Source organism: Zingiber officinale, chromosome 8A (assembly GCF_018446385.1).
Source record: "Zingiber officinale cultivar Zhangliang chromosome 8A, Zo_v1.1, whole genome shotgun sequence".
Taxonomy (NCBI): Eukaryota; Viridiplantae; Streptophyta; class Magnoliopsida; order Zingiberales; family Zingiberaceae; genus Zingiber; species Zingiber officinale.
The window spans coordinates 130,849,415-130,874,455 of NC_056000.1; the positions used below are offsets into that span (position 1 = coordinate 130,849,415).

A 25,041-nucleotide genomic window follows, 5' to 3' on the forward strand; every position below is an offset into this window, starting at 1 on the left:
AGACTTAAATCTGGTTAAAATTCTCTACCTCTCCTATGTTCATCCTTTTATTTAGGTTGTAATTTTAGATTGAGTCAATTAGCCGGAGGGCGGTAGATGGGCCGTTCCTTGCTACATAACTAATTTCAGTTAGATTTTGATCGTGATTCAATGTACAAATTGTGGAAAGGATAAGAAGAGATTAAGGATTATGAATCAGAGGATCGGAACATATTTTTTTTAAGCTATTTTTCTTTAGGGAAGAAAGAATAAGGAATTTATTATTATTATTATTTAAAAGGACAAGAATATTTTTCAAAAGTTATATGTTTATTTTTATACATGTTAAAAAAATAGGAAAAACATAAATTTTTAGATAAATTTCAAAAAAAAAAATGTATGTTGGTATTTTTTTTGAAAAAATTATCCAACAATAAATAAATAAAACAAATGTTTTCCTAGCTAATTGACAACCATTGTGCAGACGGAGTTCGATAAATGAGTGTTTCCACAGACTTGGCCAAAACAAAACCCTAACCTCTCCTCTGGCAACCAGCCTCTCCTCTCTTCACCTCTACTGCAACTGAGAAGAACGCCATGTCTTCGACTCTCCTTGAGGTGACGCGCTCCGCCCATGAGGACGTGGAGCGCCTCGAGCGACTCATCGTGCGAGAGCTCCAGCGCGAGCCCGACCACAACCGAGACCGTCTCTTCCAGAGCCACCGCGTCCGCCACATGATCGACCTCATCACAAACACCACAGATAAGCTTGTAATCCCGTGTTCTCATATCCTTCTATTATGTAATCTCGTCACATTATCTTGTTGTCTGGCTTAAGCGTCTGATGTGCAATTTATTTACGTTGATTTTTCTTCTCTCTGCAAGATTGATGTATACGAAGACAAAGACAGTGCGAGGAAAGATGAAATTGCGGCGCTTGGCGGGCAGACTGCAACTGGTGCGACTACGCTCTTTGGTGCGTTTTATGATAGGCTTAAAGAGGTGGGTGTTCATTCAAGCTCTAGATATTGAAAAAAAAAACTACCATTTATTTGGTGGGCATTTGCTTCTGCTTCGGATTTGGCCGATTTTTACATGGTTTAGTGCACAATTCTCTTTCCGATATTCAATATGATTTACGGAGATCTACACAATTCTTTTTATGTTGATGTTTAGGAAGCTTGATTTCGTAATTTTTTCAAAATTTTGCATGATTCTGAACTTTACCTTGTGCAGATCCGTGACTACCATAGGAGACATCCATCAGCTCGTGTGGTTGATACAACTGAAGAATACGAAGAGCTTCTAAAGGAAGAACCACATATTGAATTTAGTGGCGAGGTATCTTAGGAGTCTGTCATAATTTTGTGCTTGCTTTTTCCTTGCGAAGGACACTTGATTCCATTTTTCACATGAAATCAATTTCAAAGATTGAGATTCAAAGCGTGACACCAACTTGAAATTTATCCCACAAAACACAGGATTCCTGCTTCATGATCTAGATTATCTAGTTACTTTCCTGCAAACTTGCTTATTTTTCTTTGGGTTCTTCCATATTGGTTATGTCTGTGTCTTCAATATATGATCATTGATGGGTGAAGGAATCCAGTTTAGTGAAATCCAAACAGTTCAATTGGTTTGGCACAAGAATTATATATGTTAACATATGGAAGTATTGTTGCTTAACTCAAGCTCTGACTATATTTTTGCCAAACTAGCTTTTGAGTTTGAGTTGTACTTTTCTTTTGGTAATTCAGTTGATCTAGTTATCAAGGATGAGTTTTGATGAGTTAAGTATACTCAGTAACTCAAGAAACTGAAAACATTCTATTCCAACAAACAGCTATAATGTTCTAACTAAGCCCAGTAATATGAGTGGCAAATGGCGAATGTATGAGTGCAGTGGAGATGACATAGTCATGGAAAAATGAATATTTTCTTCTTTTGATGTTTGTTCACTGTGGTGTGGAATCTTGTGAATAATAATTCTTTTGTTTCTTCCAATCACGATGAGGAATGGGATAGACGCCTTTGTGATTTTTGGATTTTAATTTCTGCAGGATTTTGTCATTGTGCATGCAGGATCATGCTGGCACACAGGGTAAGCTTTAGGTGTTTATACATCTTCGTGATCATATATCTGATGCCTTTCTGAGCTAGGCTGTCCTGCAATTTTTGATAATTGGGCAAAGCTTACCTTTTCATGGCGTTATGTTGGGGTGGATGGTTATTCTAAATAAAAATGAACTATGCACTTAATATATTTCAGAGTATACTATGTTTATTTCTGAGAGTACCTTCTGAGATATCAACACGCAATTGTGTTTTGTGGTACTACAACATAATTTTCTATTTATGTATTTTTGGTTGTTTTCACAGGAAGCTTTTGGCCGATACCTTGATATGCATGAGCTATACAATGAGTATATCAATTCAAAGTTCGGGGATTCTTCTACAGAGTACCTGACTTTCTTGGATTCATTTTCTCAAACTCAAAGCATTCCATTCCATCTGAAGTTGAGTAGGTAAACCCTGATTTTATATTTTGGCGTCTCTTATTTGTATTATTGCAATTGCAAATGCCAATGCACCATAGCCATCACAATTAAGTAGTTTTTGTTTCATTTATGATTTATTTTCACCCATTTTCTGTGGAAAAGGATGTTCGAGAGGTTCTTTCTTTTGCTTTTCTTTTAATTGTCATATAGTTCTCTCTAGCTTTGTTAATTTATTCAGTACTTTTTAACATTATTTTTTATTTTTCTTTAGTAGCGATGCTATGCCATAATATGAATGGAAAAAAATAACTTGAACTGCTCTGACTTTACTTTTTGTTAATTCTGACAGACAATATAAGGAATATTTGGAGCATGTTTTGCAGTATCTTGTATCATTTATGGAGCGTACACAGCCACTACAAGATCTTAATAGGTTATTTGAGAAGGTAAAGTTGCTGATTTTTTTCTGCTAATGAATTCTTTAAGTTAATAACTTTGATATACATCTACTGTATTTTATTCTATGAATACTTTAGTTAGCAATACTAATGTTCTCTTGGATGAGAGATTGATCCATTGACTTGTTAGACCCAACTATTGACCTAAATTTCTTAAAGTCAAAGATAATAATAGCTTACCGTCTAAGCGTATCCATTTTTTATATGCCACACACCACCTTGCTGGACTAAAGTAGGATGTTAAACTTGTGACAATATTTGTTAATGTCTAAAGTCCAATTCATGGCCCATAATATTCTTAAGTTGGCGACACATGATGTCCAATGATGGCTCAACCATCACATAGGCATCCCTTTCCAATAACACAGCTTGTGTAGTTGAAAAACTGACACATTATCACAGGCTTAATTAAGTATTTTGACAAGTGATTCGGCCTAACAAATTAATGTGATGGTTAAACCGGACAAATTAGTGGGTCGATTCTTTAATCTAATGGGTCTTGAGAGAATGTAATTTAAGAATTTGATTGTTTTAGAAAAAAATTATTATCTTCTAATCTTGCATTTGATTATAATGTGAAATGTCTTATTTTCATCTTTCCGTCATCTTAACAAGTATCTCTAATTTCAATGTAAATTTACTAATTGGTCTTATTGGAAAGCAATTGTATTGATCTTGGCACTGCCTTGTTTAATTTTATTTGAGTTGCCCATCAATTTGTAGTTTGACTGATATGAGTTCATTAAATACATGGCCATCATTTATGCCTGCCCTTGTACGAGAGAAGGACAATCTCAATCTCTTGTTAAAGCAGAGAAAGAACACTAAATCTACTGAAATTGCTAAATAATGATCATAAGTCTAGCTAGTAGTGGGCTTCAAGTGTTGGCAATTTTATACCGCCATTTGATGTTCCATGATGCTATATTTAATCCTATGTAAATCCTGAAAACTTTGTAAACATGTTCCTAAGAATTTTTTTTGAAAAGGTAAAAATGATTTGATAGTAGCAATTTAAAATAAAGAATATTTAAAGATATATTTTAAGTGCAGTAAATTGTATAGTAAACTATTTATGTAAATTGGCTATGACTAATTATGGGCAATGTGACAATAGTATTTTGGATATGACATGCTCAAAAAGGTCCCATTTACATTTTTCAACCGTAGTTCATGATCAATGCTAAAAATCAAATCAACGAGATCAAGTAATCTTCACAGTTTTGATCAAAACTATCTAGTTTATTCACATGCTTTCATTTTTTAAAAATATTTTGTCGTTTCCTCTACTTCTAGTCTTTTCTCAATTAATCAAAATATGAACATGATCTCATTTTCATGCTTTCCTTATCTAATGAAATTGCATTTATAATCCTAAAAAAATTGAATTAATAAGATCTAGGATTCATAAAAAATATGATAAAAAAATTTGTAAAGTTTGTTTCTAAATATGTTTTCTTGCTTTTCCATATTTTGCTTTATTTCTTTTGATGTTTTCGTCAATTTAAATTTATATTATTCTGTGAACCTTTAATCTGGTAGATATTGACTTAATTTTTTAATCACTTGTTGAAGCTGAGTTGACCACATTTGCTTAGTGGAAGCTATTCCAAATTCATAGAGTGATATTAATAGACGGTCTTTTTACTAATATAGCATAACAAGAAGTTTATTTTTCTCGTAGCAGCTTGAAGTTGAGTTCGAACAACAATGGGCTGATGGGAAGGTTTTGGGATGGGAAAACAAGGGTTTAGACAGAGATCCTCTTCCATCACAAAGCGATGAGCTTGATCTTGAGTATTACAGTACACTTGAAGAACTTATGGAGGTTGGACCTGAAAAATTGAAAGAGGTTAGTTCTTTGCCCCTTTACTATTTCTCTAAGCTGGCAGTCTATACAATTCATTATCCCCGATGGTCCTATGTTTTTCAGTTTTATTCTGGTGAACACTGACGTCAGTTTATTTCAATCAAATTTATAGTCTTACATCATCTACTGATGTTGCCAATGACTAGGCTCTGCTATTTTTTTGCCTGCATTGCTATTTTTTGCTTGCTCTGTTTGTTGTGTGATACTGATTTCTTACATTTTTTGGAATAAATGAAAAGGCAGTATAAATTTGGACCTTTCTTGGCCTGGTAGCTTATTTCATATTGTATTTTACAAAAAAAAAACATTTCCCAAATAACAAGATTGTTTTGAAAATGGGATTGACGCTTTAAAAGTTTCGATAATTAACATTTATTGAGAAAAAGTTAATTTAGCTGTTTCCATGACAGATTTACTATAATGAAAGTAGGATATAATAGTTCACATTAGGAATAGGGTTGGGCTTGGGTTGGTTCATTTTTTTTAGAAAAAGTTCGACGCTTGGTTTGATTCAAGTTATTAAAACATCCCCATTTACAGATTCATACTTAGAAAAAAAACTTAACTAAATCTTTTTAGCTTGGTTCGCGTTTCAAGGATCTCAAATTTTTGTATTTGGGGATTTTGGATTTGTTATACTACACTGCACATTTCATAGAAAATGAAAAGGGCACTCTTTATTATCCTTATCATCAAAAGAGCGCCTCATTTTTTTTTAAAAAAAAATCAAAACAGCATCTCACTTATAATTTTCTGCCCAAAATATTCCTTTGTTCTCAGTCAGTTTAACCGCAAGAATATGAACTGGCAACCTGACCACCACCTTGGAGCTACTTTAACCAAAGCAGGTCCAGGGTTGAGCTGTAGCTCCAAAATGGTGCAGCTTTGGTCAAAGCAACTCCATCGTGGAGCACACAAGCTATTTTGGGCGTAAAATTTTAGGTGGGGCGTTATTTTGATAATTTTTGAAATTGATGATATGGATAAAAAGGGCGTTCTTTTGATTTTCTGCCACTGAATTGAACTCTACAAAAGCTCTAGCACTAGAATTAGACCTATAATTCACAAAAATTGTATATTGAATGCAAGTTCTTCAATTCACAAGAACTATATATTTTAGATTAAAAAAGAAACATAGTTCCTATTGTCATGTTTCAATTGTAAGTCACTGATAGCAATAGACTAAAAATTAATCAACATTTTTTCTCACTAAATATATAGGATCCAATACCCACACAACTAAGAGAAATTATCAACGATGAGAACTCAACATGATGAGCTATTTACCATAAATTCTAATCAGCTTAAATGTAACTGCATGTTACAAAGGACGTCAAAAGGAATGCTGGACATAGAAGGGTTGCTGATTAGATTTATGTTGCAATGTGGAAGAAGAATTAGTGGAGGTGAGGGGTGGATATAAGCAACATATTTTCTTAGAAAAACCAATTTTTTAGTCAGTTCACTTTTCAGGATCTATTGGTAATCTATCGCTCTAAGCCATAAATCAGGACACACACCAAAACTTCCAAACAAGACTTTTATTTACAAACTTGAAACTTGCCATGACAGGTTGACAGTAAGTCTGTTGTGGAAAAAAATGAATAAACTTTGCTTAATTAATGTGTTCATAAGGCAGAATAAACACTTTCAAAGCATAAATCTCAGTACAAAAACATTCTTGCAACTGCAGAAAAGGGATGCAACGTCGTATGGTTCTTGCAAAAAACACTATGAAATATGATATGCAGCCATAAAAAAATGAAATTTTTAACCTATACTACTTTTATGGATTCCCTAATGATTAACCTGATAGAAATTGAATTGACAACTTATCAACCAACTTTCACTGTGCATAGATCATTTGAGTAATTTACCAATGAAAGTTATATACTCTCCTTCCAGGATTTACAAGTCATTTGTTGATGATGCACACACCTTCATAATCTTAGTTATATATCCAATTACAAATGTACATGCATCTCTTTTAAGGGAGGATCATATAAGTATTAAAGTATGTTGTTCTCCAAATGAAATAAAATGAATGTGGCATTCTCAAATCTAAGGATCATTTAGACAGACACCTACCTTGCATGAAACAGCAAGCTACATGCAACAATTGTTCTCTGGGATTTTATAATTATCAAATTACTTAAGATAACAAATTTTATTAAACAATGCAATTGTAATATATAATGAAGTGTCTATACAATCTGATTGCTCCTAATACTAAGGCACCATCACTAACAGTACAACCTTGCATGATTGGTACTTCAAAGGAAATCAAACTTTGATTATGACATAGTTTGAGGTGGATATTGGAAACTATAATAAACTGTTAAAGTTTAAATGAATGCCTTTTCCCTCCAAATTGCAGCATTGCTTCCAAAGGGAAGAACGACTAATGCTCTCTCTGGCCGTGCTTACTGTTAATTTTGCTGAGGCTTATTGCTGACCATGAATGTTCTCTCTGGCTATGCTTATTGCTTGATACTCTCGGGGCTTGATACTAACCACTTATGTTCTCTCTGGCTGTGCTTACAGAAGGGCTAAGGCTAAGGTTCATATAATATCCATATGGTAGCTAGTTTTAGGTGCTTCCTGCTAGGTAATTCAGATTAATGTTTGTGGTCATAGTTGGCAAACTCTTTGAATGCTTCTTTAAAATGCTTTAATATAGACTAATTTAGCATGCAAAACGGGTAGTATTTCTTTTCAGTGATTTTTTTATGCTTATGATTATTTTCCATTATGCTGAGTAATGACAACACTTTAGGCCTTGGCGGCTCTTGGCTTGAAAACTGGGGGTACTCTTAAACAGCGTGCAGAGAGGTTGTTTCTTACGAAGGTTAGTAGTAACGTCTTGTTTAACTATTATCACTACTTTGGGTGTGTGTGTACCTTGGTTTCAGTTTCCATCTATAACTAGGCAAATTTATCCTTAATCTTTGTGCGTTTGCTTGCTTCTAGTTTTTTCTTTCTGTTTCATATTTGAATAAGCATCAAGGCAAGTTGTTTTGACAAAATTTTATAGCTTATATTGATAAAATTCTTTATTGTTTCCTTATTTTTGCACAGTAATTTTTGACCATTCATTTTCATGATTGCTAAAGGTAAAATCAACTGTGTTCCTAGATAGACGAACTATGTTTCATCTGGTGGAATCTTTTTGCATGGGATTTCTTGTTTTACAACCAGTGATAAGATGAATATTTAGGGTTGATCTTGATTTTCTTCCCCTTACACAGTGATCACAATTGCTTGGATTTTAATAAGATCTTATGATCCTGCATCACAAATTGGCCTTGGCATTTGTTTCCCAAGTAGGATTTTAATCGAGATGGTATCTTGTACATCCTGATCTTAAGTTTCGATACTATTATTAGGCACGATGTCAATGTGAAAACTTGACTTAATGGAATATGCTGACATTCATATAGGTTCCCTAAATTTATCTACACATGTTAGGTTCACGTTGTGAACAAAGAATATGCTTGCACTAGCACTCACTTAACTTTGCTACAGCTTACATCATTATTGTGAACAAAGAATATTGTGAAGTTTCAATAAGACATCCATCCTGACAAGATAATTTTTAGTCCTTGAGAATGCTTCCAAATTTTCTAAACTGTATTTTGAAATATAGACAATCAACAATTACTGCTCATACTGGAGATTGGGCTATCTTAAGGTACTGGTACACCACTTGCTATAGTATATTTTGCCAATTTGCTTAGATTGTTATCAATTTTGGACCATGCTTTAATCCTATAACCTTGTCATCACATTTCGTAGTTATCTTTGTTCACTAGCTATTTAGTTTTCCTAGATTTTTTTGTCTTCTAAAGGTCATGCACAGATTTCTTTGATTTAATTTAATTTGATCTGGAAATTTGAGCATGGTTGTGCTTGTTTGCTTATGGATAACTTGAGCATCTTGGTTCCCCTGTAGAACACTCCTCTAGAGCAACTTGATAGGAAGCATTTTGCAAGAAGCTCACGTAACTCAGAGAAAAATGTTGCCACTGATCAGATTAGTTCTAAGAAAGAAATTGCTTTAATGGAGGCAAAGTTGCATCAATTATGTGACCTTCTAACAGAGGTTAGTCTATGACTGTTCTTTTTAAATGCATTCTATCAGCATTTATTTGTTATTCTTGATAGTTTGCTTGATATGCTCATTCAAGCAATTCGTACACACATCTTTTTTAAAATTCTTTCAGGAGAAAATAGTGTTGATAATGTTCGGTTTAATTCTAAACACTGTGAACTTTGGCCTTCCATGATTTCATATCATATGATGGGTATATTATTGAAGTAGAAATTGCAGGTTATGTATTATGACAGTACACTATGAATTCTGTAGATTAAGCTCTCGTTAAAATCGAGGATGTATTTACTTTAGTGTAGGAACAGGAAGAAAGAAAGGAACAGTAGTGGTAAAAAGAGGAGGGGAAGGCCGCGAGAGAAGGAATTTCCTTTGAATTGTATATTTGCTAAGAGAGGACTGTAAGAGAAACAAAGAAAATGACAAAGTTACCCCTTTCATCGTCATTCCCAAGACATGCTGGTTAAACTAGTTTCTTATAAACTTTTTCATCTTTCTCCCTTCTGTCCTCTTTGAACTAAGAGTGGGGAAAGGAGGCCTAATAAACAAGGGAATTGATTGTTTTCCCTTCCTTTTCCTTCTATGTTGGCTTCCTTCCCTTCGAGTAGACAAGTCCAGAATGTGTAATATGCATGCACACTACCATTTAAAACCAGAAGTACACTGTGCTTCTTATTCTCTCATTTCTTGTAATAACAAATGGTCCCATCTTTTTATTGGCAGGTTATTGATCTAACTAAAGAAAATATTGAAAAGAAGCAAGCTTTAACATATGAGGAAATGGAAGCAGAACGTGAAGAGGTAACCTTCCATTCATTGATGAACTCTAGGATTGTAACTTATAGATAATAGCTGTTGTACTCTGTGGATAGTTGCTGATGAAATGTATTTTGATCTTGCAATACACTTGTAGACTTTGCAGTTTATGTTTTGTTCAGTGTATAATTGCCTGTTTAAATGGTAGAAACTTATCTCTTTGGCAAGCCTCTTACATGGTTGAGGATATTAAGGAGGATGGAGCTGGGTGCATAGCTAAATGTTGTGATGTGGTTAGAAGTAAGAACGTGGAAGCTCATGCTGTGGCTAAGCTAGAGATGGTGGGGGCTGTGATCTTAAAGTGGACTTGGTAGGAGGATATTAAGGAGTTAAGGGCTTGGTCTCTAGCTAAATGGCGACATCTATTTAGAATTAGGAATATTTAGGTTCTTGCTGTGGCTAAGGTGATGATGAAAGGGTCTTCAGGTGGAGGTTAGTTTGTAGTATTGTAGTTTTCTGAAGAATTTAATGTAATAGTTGCTAGCTGTTTTAAAAAAACATTTATAATTGTCTTTGCTTTAGCAATATTCGGCTTATCCAATGTTAGGCCATCAGGTTAGGCATGCTTTTTGACTTAAAAAGAAGCCAGTGATTTCTGTTTGCTTGCAGAGAAATGAGAGGAAAGGAAATATTGTTGATAAAAAGTTATTATTTCATCCTATTTCTTTCCAAGTAAACAAGAAGTAGCTTCTGTATTTATTCTGAATTCTGATAGACTATTTTGCGTACTTGAGGTGTATCAAGGTTTTGTGGACTTAATATCCTAATCATAACTGAAATAATTGGGACCCATATTGGTTCTCTTTTTGTATGTTAGAGAGAATTTTGTCATATTGTTGTTTGAATAGCCTACAAAGCTGCTAATTAGCTGTCATTTGTAGAACACTGCAAGCTGCATGCAATATGGTTGTGCAATTATATTTTCTTGAATCTCAGTGCGAAGTTTTTTGGTAACATTGTTATATTGTGGCTGTAATTTTTATTTTTTTTTAAAGAAGTACATGCAGGTAGTGTGGCTATTATGTAACACATGTGTGATGCTAATAGGATTGCGTATGTGCCTCATGTTAATAAGTTAGTTTATGTTATTTATATTCAACAAAATGTGATTTACATAGTTCTTAATATCTTAAATCAGTACTTAATGTAATGAACTATTTTCAAGTCAGGGTAACTAGGTTTGGAGAGTCTTGCTTCTCATTTGAAAAGAGGAAGCTTTTTCCCTAGTCAAGCATTATACATCGATATTTTTCAAATTAAATATTTGATTTCTATTCAACTAAATTAAACCAATTTGATCAATGCGTGTCATGAAATAAAGCTGGCATTTAGAAAGATAAATAAATAAAAAAATACTTTAAAATATTTATATTCAGTAACAGTACAAATAAATATAACATAATATATAAGGATGCTTTTATATTACAAAAGGTATGACAATAAAAGTAAAATAATTAGATTAAACAATAATATAAATGTATAATAAAAATATTTAACTTGTGGTACTTTAATGTGTGTTAAGCATTACTGCCAATGAGCTAAAATGATATGTAAAAATAAAAATAATCAAAGATGCAAAATAGAAATTTTTGAAATAAAATAACTAAATTAAGATTAAATAAGTGCAATACATTAAATGTGAAATCTATTATATGTAAAATATATATGTCAGAAAACACACTTTTTATCATCTAATTTTTAGGGTAAATATAATTACACTTCACGTAGTTTACTGGTATTTTATATGCCCTCTCCCCACCCCACCCTCACTCTTTAAATATTCACTTTAGTCCATAATATTCATTATTATATTACATTTAATAAAAGTTTATTCTAATTTTTTTGTTATATAAATGATAGTTTTTTACTAGATATGATCATTGAGAATGAAAGTCAGAATAAAATTAACATATTACAACATATTAATTTGAGTTAAATTAATAGATACTATAGATCTAGCATGGATATTTTTGGTAACATGTCAATATATGGAATACCAGTAAACTTCATGGATGCACAATTTGTTGGGTATGTTTAGTTGGTGCCTCTTTACAATTTTATATCAGCAACTGAACATTCAAAATAATTTTCATCTGTGCTTAATACCAACGATGCTGACTTGCAAGTCTCAAGCTTTTGGTGTCTGCCACATGGATATTATCATTTATCCCATAGCTGAAGGCATTGGATTGTATGCTAATATCAATCTTTTAAGTTACTTTTAACTTTGTAAGAAGAAAATTTTGGTCTCCCTTTACTTACACTTTCAAACTAAATTGATTCAATATTTCAATTATTGATTAGATCTTTTTTGACGTGTTTTGGTCATATTGTTTCACTTTCTCACATTTTAATATTTGTTGGAGCTATCTCTCAATCTTTTTTATATAAGTTCTTAATCTTAGTGTTCTCATCTTTTCTACAATAACTTTTGTATTCTTTCTTAACTACACTTCAATCCTTAATGCTTGATTTGTCACACCATAAATTTATAAACTTTTTTTTTAATTCAAGGGGCACATAAGGATCACAAAAGACTCTAAAAGCTCCTCTTATTTTTAACTACCCAATCATCTTCCATACCAACTTGTTGAATAATAGATGAGATACCATTAACTAAATAGTTAGACTTGTTATCTATAAAGACTGGAACTAAGCAACCTTTGGAAAGTAGTATTTTCTTGAAACAAAGAGCATTAGTCTGTTGATTATTTATATTTTATGCTGTGTTGTTTGTAAACTATTTTTTCTCCACAAACTCTTTGTGTAGGTCTAGTTAATCAGCTTGGTTCTGTGTGTTAATTGAATATAGAAGCATTAGGTATATGTGACCCACATATATACTATCTGTTATATTATAATCTTTAATCAGATCTATATTAGTCTTGCTACAGCATAGAATCCAACTTCATAAGCACTGGGTCTGCCTCCAGATGAACATGTAGCCACAAAGGAATCTGTACATGTAGCCACAAAGGAATCTGTGAGTAATGGTTAAAGGATACATAGCTAGCAAATGCAGGCAATTAATTCAACGGTTAAAACCTTTAACTACTTGTTTACTCATGGTTTTCTCCAGTCCTCTTCCAGAATTTGATTTTATGTATCAAAAAGATTTTGTTAATAGAATGATATCTTCCTTCCATCTTTAATTTTCTTCTGTATCTTAATTGCCTTAATTTTTTTTCAAGTTTAAATCACATTTTTGTTACTTCAATCAGGAGGTGACACAAGCTGACTCTGAAAGTGATGATGAGGAGCAACAAATCTACAATCCTCTAAAATTGCCAATGGGCTGGGATGGGAAGCCTATTCCTTACTGGCTTTACAAACTTCATGGACTTGGACAGGTGTGCTTACATCAGTCCCTATGTTCATGCAGCATGCAAATTTTATACTCTTGCTCTAGACTTATCTGATTCCTTTAATTCACCATGTTATTCTTTTATGTGGTCCAATGTAAGCAAGCCTTTCACAGCCATCTGTGATTATAAAACTATTGTAATCTATTTTATAATTTCACCTTGTCAATACATGGTTCATGTGAAACCATTCATCCAAATGTGCGTGCTATCAAATTAATGGCTTCATTTTATTGTACATAAGCTTTTGCTCTTTTTTAATATGCCCATATTAATACTCAATAATTTCATAGCTTTTCCTGTCTGTGCTGATGAAAGAAATAGGCAATAATTTCATAGCTTACGAGTATACTCCGTTTAGTGCTTTTGTTTCCTCTGTTTTTTTTTTTGCTTCATGGATTTCCATATTAATTGTTTTGTCTACATAGCCGTGCATGAACTATTGTTTATCTACGTAGTTTGACTGTGAATTTTCTGTAGGATTTTAAATGTCGTATAATGCAAATAGTTCAGAGTTGCTAATTAACACGAGGGATCATTTTGTTCCTTTGCTGTAGGAATTCAAATGTGAGATATGTGGGAACCAAAGCTACTGGGGACGAAGGGCATTTGAGCGCCATTTTAAGGAGTGGCGTCACCAGCATGGCATGCGCTGTCTTAACATTCCTAACACTAAAAACTTTAATGAGATCACGTCCATCCAGGTAAATACAGACATTTACATTTACTTCAATGAGATCCCGTCCATCGATACAGACATTTACATTTATTTCATAGCCATGCTTTTGAATTCAGTTTAGTATATGGCTCCACAAATTCCAAAATCCTGCAAATATGTCACCAACTATTATTGATTGCTTAACCTTCTAGCATTAATTTGAATTTACACATTATAAATTCATAGTAAATAGCAGTATTCATAATAATTTGAGTTTATTTTTTTTTAAGTAGTCGGCACTCTGAGACAACATGGCTAGTCTAATAGTGTATTTTTACCTTCTTTGTAGCCTAATAGGAATAAATTGTTCACACGTTTCTCTAAAGGCTACTTTTCATTATAGCAATTTTATTTTATTTTCAAATTCTTTCTCTATCTTCATCATTATTTCATTATTAAAAAATTGGTTTAGATATTTTAACTCTTCTAGAAATTTTAAACTTTGTGACATCAATGGAAGCGTAAGCAAGTTACCTACCATTCACCATATGGTAAAAGAAATCTCACCTTGAATGTTACCCATCACTCACTATGGTAAAAATCATGCGATTGAATTTCACCATATGCCTTAACAGAGCTATTAATTCCTTCATCAGGAGGCAAAAGAACTTTGGGAGAAAATACAAGAACGTCAAGGAGTCAACAAATGGAGGCCCGACCTTGAGGAAGAGTATGAAGACAGAGAGGGTAACATCTATAACAAGAAGACATACACTGATCTGCAGCGCCAGGGGCTGATTTGAAGAGGTGATCAGTTTCATTTGATTATTGGGCAGTTTGTTTAGTCTTGTTATTCTGAAAAGTACAATTTAAATAAAAAAAAATGTAACATTTTTTTGTTCTCAACGCAGGATCTGAAGAGATTTCAGCAGCCAATGGAGCTTGTTAAAGCCATATCAGCTACTTAAACGCATTTGAGCCTTTTCTACTATCATGTATTCACATTCCAGGATTAAGGTTTGACACTAAATGAGTGTGTTAGGTTTAAGGTGTTGTATTGCATTAGTAAAGTATCATTTTTCTCCTACAAGTGCTCGTGATTTATGTGGAAAGTGCTCGCCATCTGCTAGTTGTCAATTAGCAGGAGTTGTATGCGAAATACACAACGTTGTTCAATTTTCAATCTGTTTCCCTCGCCATGTACTAGCTGGTATATTCAATTTACGTTGAGGGTAGCAGATCTAGTCTACGAAAAATGTTCATCAGTTATCAAAATAACTTGAGAAGCTTTCACAATGGATGATTTATTAGTTTAGTGTTTTTAAGTTATTACCAAAATCACCTACCATTAGAGCTAGTGCTGTAAATAAGCCGAGTCGAATTTTGGGGTGTTCAAGCTTGTTTGATAAGGTAATCAAATCGAGCTTAAAATGAACTAAGTTTTTGAAATGAATATTTAAATTTTGTTTGATTTATTTTTTATGAGTTTGAGCTTGGTTCGTTTAGATGTTATTAAGTTCTTAATTCAAGTTTGTCTTGAGCTTGGTTCGTTTAGATGTTATTAAGCTCTCAATTCAATTTTGTTTGATTGTTTGAAATTTTTAATTGTTCGATTGATTATTGAACTTGATAATTTAAATTTATTTATTTTATTTTATTATTTATTTAGTATATTGAAAAGAATTTTATTAATGAATATGGTTTGTGAATATTATTCATGAACGTTGTTCACGATCGTTAACGAATTAAACATATATGTGTTCAAGCTTATTTATTTAACTTAACGAACTGTTAAGTTTATTTGTTTAATTAATTTTATATATATTAAATGAATATAAATAAATTTTTATTAAGTCGAACATCAAATTTGTTCACAAACGCTCGATTCATTTACCGTCTTAATTAGAGCCATCTCTTCTTGGGCTGGATCTTCTGCGCTCATCAATATTCCCTTGTGATTTCTTAATGACGCTGATAATTTGAATTTAAATTAGTCGACAACTATAACAAAAAAAAAAAATTAAATTTATTGTTTCATTTTTTTAATATTTCTGTAAAAGAAAATTCAATAAATTTAAACATCTTCCCCCAAAACCACCAAATTTAAAAGGAGAAATAAATCTCCTTAGATTTTTCTTATAAATTTATTTATTTATTATTATTATTATTTGTCTTTTAGTTCTCTCTATTTTTCTTCCACAGTACGCAGCACTGTCCAGTGCCTTGCCCTTGGGGGTAGCCGTAGGCCTCACCACAACCTTCCCACGGCTCCACCAACATGCATGCTTGCGTTTAATGGTCTCGTCTCGTGATTCTCTTCTTTTTAAGGCCCATGTCTCGTCTCCTAAGTAACATCCTACTAGTAAACATACTCTGCACCAAGTATCCAAGAATTACGTTGCAAAACAGAAGCAGTTCCAGTGCTGTATATTAAAACACCCTTTAAAGCTTGTCCGTTCTAGATTTACTTAATAACCTCTTTAAAACCAGATGGAAACATAATTAACATCCATTAATTAAAAAGAAGCTTTTATCAATTTAAATCTACTTTAACATCAGCTAATGGATTGGAATAAAAACCTGCTACCAAATAGTGGGTTCAGAGTCCTCTAATAGTAAGATGCCGGTGCTTTACAAGGAAGAAGGCATCTCCACAAACAAATTGTGGACCAAATTCAGAACTCCAGGCTCTGGCTTTTGGTGCTCTTTAGGCGAAAAAAAACAATGGTGATGGGATATCCAGCGCAATGAATGCATCCAACAACTATAAGGCAATGATATTCACCGCTTTGTAGCAGTGTGCATTTATGTGAAACCTAAATCATCAAGCTTGGGGGACCATTAACACTAGGCTTTATGCTGAGATATGTGAGGCACAAGGAAAGCCTTATGCCATGATGATAAATAAGAACAGTCCAATGTACAAAGCCATTACGCAATTAGTGGGGTTTTGGGAAAAAGTTTATTATATGTAGTCTTTCACTATTTTGCAAGAAATTATTTCCAAGACTTGAACCTGTGACCTCTAAATCACAGGATAACAATTTTTCCGTTGCATCAAGACTCCCCTTCCTATGTGATGATAAATAAAATCACAAGGCAGTACGCAGAACACATTAGTATATCATTGTATCATAGAGCAAATTTTCAGATGAGTTGTGTCCGTTAGTAAAAGGAAAAAAGAGCTTAAAAGAGAAGTAAACTTGTAATGGACATGCATTGTGGAAGGAGAAAGAATTCATAAAGTTATTTTATTTGGTAGAAGTGGTAGCATATCAATTCCACAAGGATTAAAAAAAAAATCAATGAACATCTCTTTTTCCCTCTCCCGGTCGCTCCTATCTATCGACTAACATCTTCAGCTTCCAATAATCTGTTTGTGTGCCGTATATACATGCAGCGAACAGCCAACAACTTCACTCGATCAAACTGCTCGAAGAGCAGGTACAGGCATATATGGAAGATAAACGGTGGACTGACAGGGAAAAGGGATGAGATTGGATATAGCAATAATGGAGCAGAAAATGGTAGGAAAGAATGAGCAAAATGGGCAATGTTGAAGCAAAGTAAAGTAACCGTGGATGAATATGAGCTCTTTTTTGGATTCAGGTTCACTCTTGGACACAAATTGAGTATATTGTAGCTCAGTTTCTAGACTAAATGAGGAAGCTGTGAATTTTCCAGGATCTATCAAAATTGCTCAATTGCTTCTGTCACCTTAAAGACTGTAGTGGCTCACTGATGACTCCAACACTCGATGGCTGGGGCAGATCATCTCCTTGACTCTTCTTCCATTTTTGTAGATCTTAAATGTAGGGACTATCCTAACATTCTCAGCCTTTGCAATAGCAGGACTACGACTGATATCAACCTTTTGGTACAAAACGTCAAAGCAATCAGAAACCATAATAGAAGGAAGACAACAGAAGATTGTGATGCAGAACCTAATACATCACCTTGAGAAAGTTTGTAGATGGATGTCGGTTGCACAGTGCATCAACAAAAGAGGATAATTCAGTGCATTGTGTGTTCAAAGCTGTCATGAAGTAGACAACTGAAGCTCCTGAAATAATAAAACCAACTTAACAGAGGAGCAACGTAAACAATAGGACTAGTAATCAATATAAGTGAAAAATCAAAACTGACCAGGTAAAGATACTGCTGCATGGAATTGTTCCACGCTAGTGACTTCCTCAACATCTCCACCGAACTTCAAGTTAGAGACATCCTCACCACGAGAAGTCTTTAGTGCAACCTGGGCACGGAATAAGGCTTCAGCGACATCATTGTCCCCAGGAAGCTCTTTCCTCAACACTTCATAATCTCGTACAGCTTCAGCCCAGCGCTCAAGCTAATTATGATGTAAGACCAATGAACAAAGAAAATTCACAATCCTTCTATAGAGCATACAATGTCAAAGAAGCAAGATTATATGAGACAACCTTGGCATAAGAATCAGCTCGTCTGAGGAGAGCCTTAGTGTAGTTAGGTTGGAGTCTCAGAGCTTCATTGCAATCCTCAACAGATTTACCCCACTGTCCAAGCTTAGAACGGCATGCTGCTCTATTGCATAGCAGTACTGGGTTTGAAGAACTGGACCTTAGTCCTTCCCCATAAGCTGTACAGGCCTCAGCAAAATTTCCAGACTTAAAGAGCTCATTTCCTTGAGCCCGAGCTCTTGCTGCTGATCTTATGCTGTTCAATACTGATGTCACTTCCACACTCCTAGCATCTATCTGCCTGGCCTTCTCAGCAGCTGTTACTGCATTCTCAAACCTACAATATTCATTTTTATCTCATGACCTAAGAAATGATTTATGGTATGATATATTACTCTGAAATAGTCACTTACCTTCCCAATGCCATATCAACTTGCGCTTTAACAATGTAGAAATAGGAATAGGAGAGCATACCAAAGATTTTGGTAGCGGGGAGTACATGGATTGAATCTTCAACTTGAGATCTGGTAAAAGTTGAGTCAGCCTCATCTAACTTTAGGAGGTTGAGGAGAGATTCTGCTCTCATTGCAACAAACTGCAACATCAATTAAAAGTAAATTAATGACATTAAATTTGCCTTCAGAATGCAGAATAAATAAATAACATGCAGAATTTACCAGCATAGAAGTATCCGCTCCTGCAGCAATTGCAGCGTCAGCTTCCCTTAATGCGGCCTTCCAATCTCCTATCCTTCTTGAAACTTCACAGTTCCCCAAATGCCTCTCTACTTCTTGCAGCTTCTGCAACTCAACAGGGTCGGGTGGTTGTCCAGTCAAGAAAAGGTGTTTCCTTCCATCTTCAACAAGCCCCAACCTGTAATATGAAATGGTTTAGACTAGGAAGTATCATATCTAAAACCAATCGAAATTTGAAGATAAGAATCCGAGGCAGTCATAACAGAAAATGTGAAAGGAGAGTTTGGGGAAAATGTCATGTGAAGATGGCAAAAAACGCATCTACTATAAACCAAATTCAAATCTCAATCAGTTGATCACCATGCTAACTAGGATAGATATCTAGGATTTTTTTTAATGTTCTGTTCAGAATCTGAACTAACAGTTCACATGATGAATTGCAAAAGGTCACTCCCTAGTAAAACAGTGTATAAACTAGTAAGAGAACATTGCACATCTCGTGAAGGAACCAGAGAGAAAGAACGTGACATGTACTATAAGAACTTCAACCAACCGTCTACTCAAATCACTCTACGATGTTAAGAAAAACGATTTAAACATAACACTAATTCATCAACACAGGAAGACAAGGAATGAAAAAAAACTTCCATTATCAGTGTCATCACTTGAAAACCAACAAAAACATAAACTACCAATGGGATCAACAGAAAACAGACACCTTTAGGATGAAAAGAACGCAAAACAGCGGAGATCTTCCAAACATATGGATCATAATTGTGTAAAAACGATCCATAGAATTTCAAAATTAACCACCAAAAGTTATATGCTAAGGAGAGAAAGGAGCATCGATTGATTACTAATATCTGACCTTCCAAAGCGCATTTTGTAGTGAGGAGTGAAAGGAGCGAAACCAAGAACAAGCAAGTTAACAACAACACTTGAATGGTACTTCTACTCACCGTATGTATATACATGCTAGGCGATGCTGCGCCCGCCCGTTGGTCGGATCCAATCGGATTGCCTCCTCGCATTCTCTTGCTGCTTGTCCTACCCTGCCGAGACCCACAAGAGCTGCCGCACGATTGCTACGGCAAGTACTATTTTGGGGGAACATGGCAATCGCTTTATCATAGAGGGCCAAGGCATCTGCATACTGCCCTTTCATGTAGAGCTCGTTCCCGGCCCTTGTTATTTCCTCGGGATCGATTCTGCTGAAGTCTCTCCTTGCGCTCGAATCCTCCATTTTCCCTCTGCCAGCAACCCCACCCCGGATTACGCTACCATGACCATAGTTCCCGGTACCAGAACCGAGCACATCGGACCTCGGCGCCGTCCTCTGCATCAATCCGGTCTTCCCGATCTTCCCCGAGGGGAATATGTTCCCCGCAGGAAGCACATTGGCTACAGGAGAGCTGGCCGTACTGTTACCAGCGACGCCAGCGCTACTGCTACTGCCACTGCCACCGGAGTAGATCTGCGGCCCAGAACCCGATCGACGGTGGAAGGGGCTCCTCACATTCTTTATTTCCATGGATACCGGGCTGTTCTCACAGGACAGCTCGCCGGAATGGCTCCGGCGCGCAGCGTCGGCCACGCCAGCGCCAGGAATCCCAGCCCGAGCGGCAGCGGAGGCATTCGCGACGGTCTTCGCTGAAGCGGATCCGGAGGAACTGGAGCAACTGCTGCTCTGGGATGGGTTGCGGGGCCGTAGAGGGGAGACGGGGGACCCGAGGTCAGGGTAGTCGGGCTTGTTCTCCTCCACGTCGAGCGCCGCCTTGAACCTCTCAACCACGGGCTGGATCCGGTCGGGTGACGCCGAAACCGAACCGCTTCCTTGCTCCGGCCGGCCTGTCTCGCCGGCGCGCGACATCTCGGCCGCCTCGTTGTCTCCGCTTCGGATATCCCGTCCGCCTCCTGCTTCCCTGCTTACCCGTAAACTCTCACAGTAGCAATGCCTACAGGGGAGGAGAAACCGCCACCAAACAGTACAAGAACCTCTCAGGGAGCAAGAAATGCGAGATCTCGAAGTGGGCAAACCAGACCAGAGAAAGCAATGGAGAACACGGAGATCTCAACGAGAGATCAAGGAATGTCAGATCAGAGAACGCAAGCAAGGAGAAGAGAGAAGAAGGAGGAAGAAGAAGAAGAAGAAGAAGGGAAAGAAAAGAAGAGTGAGGGAGCAAGAAACAAATAAATAGAACCTCCATTTTCCCTGTGTCGTGACGTCTCGAAAAACAAAATTAATATTTCTGGATACGTATTTATTAATTTAATTAGTATTTTTAATCGGAGGCCACAAATTGATCTCCCAGTTTCGATCCATCCCATGACCAAACTGCCCACCAGAATCCGCCTCCTAGCAGTGTATTTGTGTGAAATTTAGAGCGACCATGGGGGTGTTTAGGTAATTTAGTAGAGGAGACGGGAGGCAAAGGCAGGTGGTCATGCACCGCGTTCCAAGTGCCAGCTGGCCTGTTGAGGGAGCCCGAATGGCTCCATTCCCTTGCCAGCTAAGCGTAAATACTTCAGAAGGTGATCCGACCGCAGCCCATGGGTCTGATGGAGTGATCCAATAATTACCATAGTGACGAAGCAAGTCCATTTTTCTCTGCTGTATGATTTTGTTTCCAACTATATATTGCCATATTCTTCCTGAAGAGAGAGTTTCTTCAGAGGAGGACGGAATTCTGTAATGCGGCGTGTATAGTACAGAGGATAGATATGATAGGAGAGAGGATAACACAACATATTCATGTTCCTAATTTTTTTTTCCCCACCTAATCACTTGATTATAGATTATAAATTAATCTTATAATTTATTATCTTTTATATAGAAGGATGTTTTAGATAAATATAATCATCTTTACTACTAAAGAGGATGACACTGCGTAAACCCAAAGAATGGATAAGGAAGCTAAGTTCATCAATTGGACAAGATGCCCTAATACATACATCTCACAAATTTGGCAAGAAAAAACTATGACGAGCAAGGATAAGTATGTCTGCAGGATCTGAGTTAATGATGGGTGAGAGATGTCGATGAGTCATGAGTGAATACATAACCTTCCCTATCACTAGGGATGTGAAGGAGTTAAGTTGCTCACTGTCTATTCGGATCTCGATTTAAAAAACAAAAGTTCAATTAAATTCGTTTGATTAAATTATTGAGTTAAGTTCGAGCCTGAATTCGAGCTCAAATACATTATCGAGTTGAGCTTGAGCTTAACAATATTTGGTTCGTGAGCTCGTAAATATATTTGTTTAAAGGCTCGTAAACGTACTTGTTAAGAGGTTTACGAACATGTTCGTTAAGAGGTTTATTTAAATATCACCTTCCAAATTCTAAGAGAAATTATAAAGACAAAATTAAAAATTGATCTCTGCCTACTCTCTCAATCCAATGGCTGAGATTGTTTCAAAATTCAACCGATTAAATATGAGAAATAAAAATCGTTCTATCTTCTGTGCACAGTTTCTTATGGTCAAACCCTAGCCTACCCCATCCATCGCCTCATCGATGTCGTTGACCCTCGGAAGATCAACAGTCTCCCGAGAAACTCTCGTCACCTTGTTGTCACCTCGTCATCTCATCTAGGGGTGGGAAAAATATTAAAAATTTTGGTATACCGCATATACCATACTTATATATATCGTTCATACTAAAATTTTCAATATCGGTATAAAATTTATTATTTTTCAATATTTCAGTATATATCGAAATACTGAATAAATTATTTGTAGTAGCTACTGGTTTATAGATGTTACAGCAGCACAGGAAAAACTATGTTATAGTAGCTACCGAGTAGTAACAACAGAGAAAATTGTGTTTTAACTGCTACAATGTGTTTGTCAAGTAAACTTTAAGAGGTCATAACTATTGATTCTGAATGAACCATATAATGCACAATATATCAAATTGAAGATATTTGAATAATCTTCGATATGATATTTGTGTGTTCTATGATTCAATCCGAATCAAAAGTTATGATATTTCAAAGTTCACTCGGCAAACACATTGTAACAACTACTAACTGGTAGCTGCCACAACACAATTTTCTCCGTTGTAGCAGCTACTGGTTTGTAGATGCTACAACATCACAGGAAAAACTATGTTTTAGCAGCTATTGGTTAGTAGTTGCTACAATAGAGAAAATTGTGTCGTATCAACTACTGGTTAGTAGCTGCTACAATGTGTTTGTCGAGTAAACTTTGCGAGATCATACTTTTGATTCTGGATGAATCATAAAATACACAATATATCAAATTGAAGATCAATGAACGAGCTTCGATTTGATATATTGTGTGTCTCATAATTCAATTTGAGTCAAAAGTTATAACCTCTCTGTTGGTGTAGTTTACACTAACAGTCTAACTCAGGTTTTGATGAATGACAAGTAAGTTAAGTTAGGTGTTATTGTGATCTAATTGCTTAACCAAGTGTACAGGAGTTGATGAGTCTGGATGACCTGACACCAAGTTAAAATTCAGCTAGGTCCGTCGGACTAGATAGTTGGTGCGAAGCCCAGATAGGTCAAAGGGTTGACCTAATATTTGGCAGGAAGTCTGGTTGGGTCCACGGGACCTGACGACCGGTAGAAGTCTAGTTGGGTCTGCAGACCTGACAACTGGCATGAAGACATGGTGGGTCAAGAGGCTAGTCAAACGACTGTAAGTTGGTAAGTAAAAGTGTCACTGGAGGAAAGTGACTCGGTGAGAACGCGTCCAAGTTAAGGGACTGTAGGCGTTAGTCCAGTTTAGGTCTATTTTGGATCCCTAAACTGAGACTTTAACTAGTTCCTGGTCCAGGGAGGACAGGAGCTAATTATTATTACTCATGATGATTATGCTAACACTTGTCTTGCAGGTTATTATTTTATTTATTGGACTAACACATTTTTCAAGGTAAGAAGAGCACAAGAAGCCTCAAGTGAACAATACCTGAGGTGCCTTCAAGCATTGGAAGGCGCCTTCTGTAGGATAAAGGTTAGAACTCGTCGGCGATAAGGAACAACAAACTTAGGATCAGATTTCTCAGGTTAGAGGCGCCTTCAAGCCTATAGAAGGCGCCTTCCACGCCCTTTATAAGGGCATCTCGACCAAGCTTCAAAACACAACTCATATATAAGCTTATACGTGCCCAATTGAGGTTCCAACTGCTCTGGCTTCCTATTGCAACTCTGCCACAACGCTACTACACCCGTCTACCACTGAGAAGCCGCTCAAACACCGAGTTCGAGTCGACCATCTCCGAAAAAGTGTTTGGTAACATTAATCTTTGTAGTTAATTATTGCAACCATACGAGTGCAGTGTGTTGTACTCCATCCCCTCTTTCGACGGTTCCGGAAGAGGCATTTTAGTGGATTATCTATCGATAGGTTCGCGGGACCTAGGTCTTAGAATAAGAGTCGCCGAAGGCTCTGAACGAAATAAAATCGACTGAGTTTTTCTTGTGTATTATTATTTTTAATCTTTTCCGCTGTGTAACTCCTTTTAACTCACAATTCTCAACGAACATAATTCTCTTCCCTCTCACGATCCAACAAGTGGTATCAGAGCAGGTTTTGCTCTGAATTGATGCAACCACTAATCAAGCCAGGGGGAGTTGTTTTATTCTTTGGATTTCAATTTTTCGTATTCTATTTGAATTGGTAAAAGTTTACCTCTTGAAATAATTCTTTTTCGTTAGATTTTTACTCGAAGTTGGTGCAACACCATTCGAATTCCTCAATATCTTTTTTATTTACTTAAACTCTACTAATCAAGACGAAGTCTTGGTATACCTTTCTCTAGTTCTCTATTTCAGTGATAAATGACCCAAAATGAAGGATACAACATTGTTCATCCTCCACTATTCAACAGGGACAATTTCCCATATTGAAAGAAATGGATGAAAGTGTACCTAAAAGTCAACTTCGACCAGTGGTTCAACATCACCAAAGGATATAAGGCGCCAGTCGACCACAACATCGGAATTCCAATGGACCTAGAAAATTAGAATCTGGAGATGAAGAAAAATGCCCAGATCGACTTCAAGGCTCTCAACACAATCCAGTGTAGACTAATGAAGGAGGAATTAAATCGCATCGGCCCACATGAAAATGCAAAGGAACTATGGGACAAGCTCATAGAACTACAAAATGCTGGAAGGAGAATCCGC

General features: G+C 35.9%; 2 protein-coding genes across 2 annotated transcripts; one reads left to right on the top strand and one right to left on the bottom strand.

Moving 5' to 3' along the window:
• Positions 1–453: 453 nt before the first annotated feature.
• On the top strand, positions 454–14,993 carry LOC122010254 (splicing factor SF3a60 homolog). The gene is made up of 13 exons (XM_042566730.1): positions 454–750; positions 865–981; positions 1,216–1,320; positions 2,359–2,504; positions 2,827–2,923; positions 4,623–4,787; positions 7,582–7,653; positions 8,758–8,907; positions 9,637–9,714; positions 12,951–13,079; positions 13,649–13,795; positions 14,406–14,556; positions 14,661–14,993. Exons 1-12 carry the CDS (start codon positions 577–579, stop codon positions 14,550–14,552), a joined length of 1,527 nt encoding a protein of 508 aa, XP_042422664.1. The 5' UTR covers positions 454–576; the 3' UTR covers positions 14,553–14,556; positions 14,661–14,993.
• Positions 14,994–16,986: 1,993 nt separating this feature from the next.
• LOC122010256 (inactive TPR repeat-containing thioredoxin TTL3-like) lies at positions 16,987–20,986 on the bottom strand. Its single transcript, XM_042566732.1, has 7 exons — positions 19,843–20,986; positions 18,866–19,061; positions 18,602–18,783; positions 18,192–18,525; positions 17,896–18,100; positions 17,706–17,812; positions 16,987–17,620 (listed from the first exon to the last, which is right to left on the bottom strand). Exons 1-7 carry the CDS (start codon positions 20,751–20,753, stop codon positions 17,468–17,470), a joined length of 2,088 nt encoding a protein of 695 aa, XP_042422666.1. The 5' UTR covers positions 20,754–20,986; the 3' UTR covers positions 16,987–17,467.
• Between the last annotated feature and the right edge of the window lie 4,055 nt (positions 20,987–25,041).

Excerpts from the sequence above, each read along its gene's own strand:
- LOC122010254 (XM_042566730.1), top strand. The coding sequence starts at position 577 with ATGTCTTCGACTCTCCTTGAGGTGACGCGCTCCGCCCATGAGGACGTG. Across the intron at positions 7,654-8,757 it reads AGAGGTTGTTTCTTACGAAG|AACACTCCTCTAGAGCAACT; the intron begins GTTAGTAGTAAC and ends GTTCCCCTGTAG. Across the intron at positions 13,080-13,648 it reads AACTTCATGGACTTGGACAG|GAATTCAAATGTGAGATATG; the intron begins GTGTGCTTACAT and ends CCTTTGCTGTAG.
- LOC122010256 (XM_042566732.1), bottom strand. The coding sequence starts at position 20,753 with ATGTCGCGCGCCGGCGAGACAGGCCGGCCGGAGCAAGGAAGCGGTTCG. Across the intron at positions 19,062-19,842 it reads CTAGCATGTATATACATACG|GTTGGGGCTTGTTGAAGATG; the intron begins GTGAGTAGAAGT and ends TTCATATTACAG. Across the intron at positions 18,526-18,601 it reads GTTGATATGGCATTGGGAAG|GTTTGAGAATGCAGTAACAG; the intron begins GTAAGTGACTAT and ends TGAATATTGTAG.